Source organism: Arvicola amphibius, chromosome 11 (assembly GCF_903992535.2).
Source record: "Arvicola amphibius chromosome 11, mArvAmp1.2, whole genome shotgun sequence".
Classification (NCBI taxonomy): domain Eukaryota; kingdom Metazoa; phylum Chordata; class Mammalia; order Rodentia; family Cricetidae; genus Arvicola; species Arvicola amphibius.
The window spans coordinates 41,597,420-41,603,419 of NC_052057.2; the positions used below are offsets into that span (position 1 = coordinate 41,597,420).

General features: G+C 43.0%; 1 protein-coding gene across 6 annotated transcripts in view; it reads right to left on the reverse strand.

The window, feature by feature from the left end:
- The window catches only part of Pex5l (peroxisomal biogenesis factor 5 like), a 138,554-nt gene extending 137,085 nt beyond the window's left edge, over positions 1-1,469 (reverse strand). For 3 of the 6 annotated variants that reach the window (XM_038347640.1, XM_038347641.1, XM_038347639.1), the window contains exon 1: positions 1,359-1,469. In XM_038347640.1, coding sequence (XP_038203568.1) covers positions 1,359-1,451 — 93 coding nt within the window. In that variant the 5' untranslated portion in view covers positions 1,452-1,469. The remainder of the gene's footprint in view (positions 1-1,358) is intronic. The other 3 variants (XM_038347637.1, XM_038347636.1, XM_038347638.1) reach the window with 2 other exon arrangements.
- Between the last annotated feature and the right edge of the window lie 4,531 nt (positions 1,470-6,000).

Sequence of the window (6,000 nt, forward strand, 5' to 3'; positions counted from 1 at the left end):
TCTTAAAGACAAAACTATTTAACTCTTTCTCTAGGTCACAATGCATCATTCCTGGCACCAGTCCCTCGTGTACAGCAAACCACCATCTTATACCTCTACATTGACTTCGCGTATCCTCTTACATCCGAGGACCATGCCCGCAGTCTCTCCTCAATATTCTGTCTTATTCTATAGTTTCGGCAAAGATTCTCTAATACTCTGAGATAAACCAGCAGTTCTTTGAAGACTCTTAGCACATTTTTCTCAAGAACAGAAACTTCATTTAGAATTATACTATTCTTAAAATGTCAACTATCACATGTTATATTTTAATGCCTTATATATTTTAAGAACAAGAGAAGTATTATATAATACAGCCAACAAACTCTCAGGTTTTTAATATTTCAAAAAAATCACATGAATATTAATGTTGAAAATAAAAAGGAATTTTAACAAATAATATGCTTCAAAATTTAGTGGTTTATGAAGTTGGAGGAGTAAAGCATATCTCTAAGTACAATTTACTGCCATTTTATTATTTTATTGTTATGACTGGTCCTGATGACCACTTTCTACTCCTCTTCTCCACAGCAAAATTCATAAATACAAATTCTAAGTTTGGAAAAGGAGTCCAACCATAACAATCATCTCACAGTTACGTTGCAGAAAAAATGGTAACATATTTATCATTTTCTCTCCAGTGGGACTATCAGAAGTATAATGGAACTCCTTCATACCAATGACAGATAAAGACAAAGGTCATCATGGACTTTTCTGTTGTCCAAAGTTGAAAACAAAACAAAAACAACCAGACAAAACCCACCTTGCTTTGGATGCTATCCACACAAACTAGAATCAAGCAATTAGATTTCTAAACTCCAGTCTCTGGTGTCATATTAGCACGGGTATTGCCTATCAGTGGCCATGACACGAGACTTCTTTATGCTGCCGAACATAGTCTTTCTCTTCTCTTTGAATTTATATTTGAAAATGTTATATTTCAAAATATATGTTATATCTCAAAATAATTCTCCCTCTCCATAAATATATCTCTTATTTTATTCCATTTATTGTAATACAGAGATCAGAGACTTCAAGTTTGGGGATGCATAAAGAAAACCCCCAATTTCATCCACACATGAATAAACGTTGACACTCAGGACAGAACAGATGGTCCCAGTGATCCTCCCAGATATTATTCTTGTCTTTATCTGAGGTTCCCTTCCAGGGTGGGAGGAAAACAACGTGAAGAAGTTTGATTTGAGCCAAGCTGACTTCCTGTCTCCTGGCTTCTGGGTCCTCTCAGCTCAGCTGAGACACTCACTCTCTGCTCCGCAGCCCTCGGAAATGCTTTTCCCCATATTGATCTGTATACGTACCAAGTAGCTCATCTGCATGACCCGGTTTCTGGACAAAAGGGCATTAAGTAGAGATGGAATGTGAGTCCTTCCATCCATTTCACTGTCAGACATCCCAGAATTCTTTGCACCAGCGGCAGTGGCTTCATTGCCAGAACTTGCTGACCAGAGAACCACAGACCTTGCCCGGCAACAGTATTAATAATGTACAACGATAATTGAAGTATTCCTGCATCACTGTTATGACTTTGTAAACATCCTGAAATTTTTGGCTACAAAAAGCTATGAATGTGAAATTTTCTTTCCCTAATTATTATCATGCACTTTTATGCTTCCTGGCTGCTGCTCCCCTTTAAGTGATTTTTTTTTAAAAAAAACCCACCTATTATTCATTACATAAATATTGCATTTAATCCCTTATATAGGGACTCCTCAGCCTCTTGGTCACCTAAAGTCTCAACTTCCCCACTTAAGCCCCCCGCCTCAGACTTTGCTGACAATTTCTGTTAATAGATATAACAACGCCAGCACACACAGAATGTAACTGGAGACTGCAGTTTCTCTTAATGCTATACTTCACTTTCCCCACTTAATCCCAACTCTGTCTGATTTAGTAGCACATTTTCCTGGGAAGAGCGGTCAGGAAAGGAGAGTCTGTGCAAATTTCTCTCAGTAGAAGTTGCCATTTTCCAGGACTGGGAGGGGAGGCATTGGGAGTTCTGATTCTTGGGCTTAAGCCTCTAGACTCCACGCGACACGCACAGAGACAGCAGTCTCGCAGCTCTCCCCTAGAATCAAGCCTCATCCTTAAATCTATCCCATGACCCTGGGGCACTCACACAGCCGCCCACTTACTGATCTCTAGTGCGAGCACAATCCTCTTTCAAGCACTGAGCTGCCCACTTTGCTTAGCTGAGCCAAAGGCGGGGATCTTCAGCTTCCCCCCTCCTCCCAGCCGGGAAGTCCCGACATCTTCCTATGCACTTTGCCAAGCCCAGAAGCAAGTCCCAGGCTTCTGCAAGATCTTGCACATCAGCCAGAGGAGAGAACTAGGAGGAGGAAGAAAGCTAATCTGCCCTCTGTCCAAGTGTGAAGGGGCGGGGCTTATGGGGGAGGAGAAGCCACAGGGTAATCGCGTCCTGCGCTCCACCCACAGCTCTGGCAAGATGCTGAAGCTGAGGGTTTCAAGTGAGGCGGAGAGAGGAGGCCCTCAAGGCCTGGCCTCCTCAGGCCGACTGCTTGAGGTCACTTTTGTGCACTCTTAATAAAGACATCTGAGGAAGAACTGTTAGTGCCAGGGAGCTAAAAGGGTGAAAGGACTCAAGGCGGAGAAATGAGAGGAGGCATGATAGTCTCCCTGCCTATGAGAAGCCTTGAGCCCAAACCGAGGGTCATGTCTGAAACCCCAAACACAATGTCTCTTATCTTTCCCCACAGTTCCGAGTGACATCATTCTGAATTCAATCAGACTAGCTCGAAACAAGATTGCCTGGTTCTTTGTTCCTGCTGGCAGCCTCCGGAATGCCATCCAATCGGGTCTTATCTGTGGTCTCCTGAAGAACTAGAGGCGCACCTGGCAACTCCACTCTCTCCTCACCTTTACCCACTGCCACCCCTCTGCCCTCCTCCTTCAATTCCACAGAAGTGGAACTGAAAAATGGATGTCTTCATTGGAATTAAGTAAATCACAACACTGGCAAAGTTGTAAGATGATGCTATTGTGGAAATTATTCCACAGGAAAAAGACTGGGAAAATCTATAACAATATCAACAGAAGCTGAGGTCATCACACCCACAAATGAAGCATCTTGTTTCAGAATATGAACTAATAATAATAATGATGATGATGATGATGATGATGATGTCTGTGGGTTGGGGATACAGCTTGGTGGTAGAAAACTTACTGAGAGCACATGAGGCCCTGGGTTCAACCTCCAGTACTACCAAAAGAAATTTAAAAAGGAGTTTCGATTGAAAAATATTAGCTGTTTGTGGACTGAATTTAAAGTATTCTTCAGACTCAAGAGGAATGGAACTCACATAGGAAGTTTTGAAAAGGAAAAGGAAAAGGAAAAGGAAAAGGAATGCTTGGCATCTAACAGGATAAATTGTCCCCAATTGTAGTCTTTGTATAACCTTAGATGTCAATACGAATGTAAAGGTTAAATATTTCACATAGGTACTTCAACAATGGTTTATTATGATTTAGTTACTGCTTCATGATATTTAATAGGCAAGAATGTATTAAAGCTAAAGTCACACAGTGAATTAACAATAGTGGCAGGGAGCTAAGATTTTCCTACTGCCATTTTAGCTCTCGGTCTCAGAGTTGTCTGGAGTCAGTTCCTATCCTCCAGTGTCCCCATCTTTAATCTCTTCTCTACCCTATCCTCCAGTGTCTCCCATCTTTAATCTCTTCTCTATCTTATCCTCCAGTGTCCCCATCTTTAATCTCTTCTCTACCACGATTCTTCCCACTGCCCACCAAATTGCTTAGGTTTTCCCACACTTAGAAGGCCATTTCCTCACGTCCACGTTTCTCTTCTCTCGTCACTGTTAAACTAGAAGGAATGAGCCACTCTCACTCACGGAGTCCTTCATGCCCTTTCTCCTTCTACATCCACCATCAGGGGGATTACTAAATAGATTAGCAACCAGAAAGGGTAAGGAAGGCAATGCACACACAAGGTCGCCGACGGGCTTGTGGTGTCTCGGAAAAGTTCTGCCAAGTAGAAACATCTAGTTGACCTTTGGGACATGTGCATCCGTTTCTAAGGAGAGAGATGGGGCTACAGGTAGATGAATAAGAAAATGGCAGCGGCGGATGAGCTCAAGAGGCAGAAGAAATGAGGACTCAACTCAGAAGCCTAAAGAACAGCTCTGCTTTAAAAATATGCAAAAGAAGAAGGGAACGTTCAAGGGTGAGAGGGAGAGTAAGAGGAGAGTGTGGAGTGAGGAGGTGACCCAGGAGGTGAGGTGTGAACTGCAGCCTTCCCTAGAGGGAGGTGGCAGAAGTTACCAATGAGTAGGAAGAGAAGCAAAGACGGAAGCCAGATGCCATGACGGGTGGGGCACATTGCTTGTGGGGAGTGAAGATGGGGAGAGGATGCTTGCCCCCTAGGAAAGCTCTCATGTGAGAGGGGGAGCGGGAAGGCTGGCTGAAGATAAAGACATGAAGAAAGGTTATGGGGAGAGTCAAGGGCCCCCAGGCTTTCTTTCTTTCTACCAAAGTCCTGAGCATGTTTACAACTCAAGAAAAACAAGAAAAGCGTTGAAAAACTGAAAATACAGATGCCAGAGGGAAACAGGGTGGGGGTGGAGGGGGAAGGGCAGAAAACACAAGAGAAAAGATTGTTCAGACAAAACAACTTCTCTTTTATAATTATGTGTGAAATCTTTGAGGAAAAAATAATCTAGAGGATTCTATACAAAATGCTAAAAGTTATTTTTCTCTGAGAGAAAGAATTAATAATGACCCACACTTTTTTCTTTAAACATGAGAGTATTTTCTGAAGTAAAAATGAATTTTACAATTCAAAAAAGGAAACAATATTTGATTGCTTAAGAGAGCCAAGCAATTGCTGTAGGGAAGGCTACAGACATCATAGAAGAGTGCCTGCAAGCTCTGCCCTTTGTCTGAGTGGTCTTGGGATGAAGTTTTAATTTCTTTTCTTAAGCAGATAGCATCACGCCATAACTACTGCTTTCAGCTCTGGTGGTGACTGGTGCAGGATCGTGGCATAAACACGCTATGTCTTCATTGTATTGAGCATGCCTTCCACGATGGGGCAGCATTTTGGTCCTATGTCCTTTCTCTAAGGTCCATGGTGTCAGCATAGCCACAGAGGACACTGCTGAGACAGCCAAAGAAATGACGAAAGGAGAAAACAGGAAACAGGAAGGACAGCCATTACCACCTGTCAACTCTTCCTAGGTCCAAGTCCTGAGTGGGCAGTCTTCTTAAATAGACATGGACTAATGGCTGTCAAACCCCTAATTTTTTTCGTTCAAATTCAGGAAGGAAAAATGTCATTGTTACAGAGCCTGAGAGTAGAGGGTTAAATGTGGGACTAAAGTGTGTACGTGTGTGAGTAAGTGTGTGTGTGTGTGTGTGTGTGTGTGTGTGTGCCTGTGCACTCATGCTGTGGTAAAAACAGAGCATCCACAGGGCTCACTGTTTTATTTTACTTCTGGGCCTGACTTGCACAAGCAGGACACATGGCCCACAGACTCACTTCTGAAGGTATATTACCAAGTAAGAAGATCATACAAAGACATCAAATATATTGTGACACTTTAACGTGCTTATGCATAAAATCATGCAGAAGCCCAAATATTTAGTAGCCTTTCCTAGTTTAAGGCCAAGTCTACCAGGGGAGGGAAACAGTCCTTAGGTGGGTGAGGTCACGGCCATGAAGCCGGGAGTTTTTACGGTGGTCAGGCCAACTGCTCTTTATGCTGGCTTTTCATGATTTTCTTTTCTTTTTATAGCCCCATTGTGTAGCCCTTGCTAGTCTAGAACTTGATATGTGGAACAGGATTGCCTCCAAGTCCTGGAGATCTTCCTGCCTCCTTGCCCAGGGTGCTGGGGATAAAGACATGCACCACCAGTGGCCCTGGCTTTTCTGGTGGCTCTCAGACAGCCAGTATGACAATAAATAGT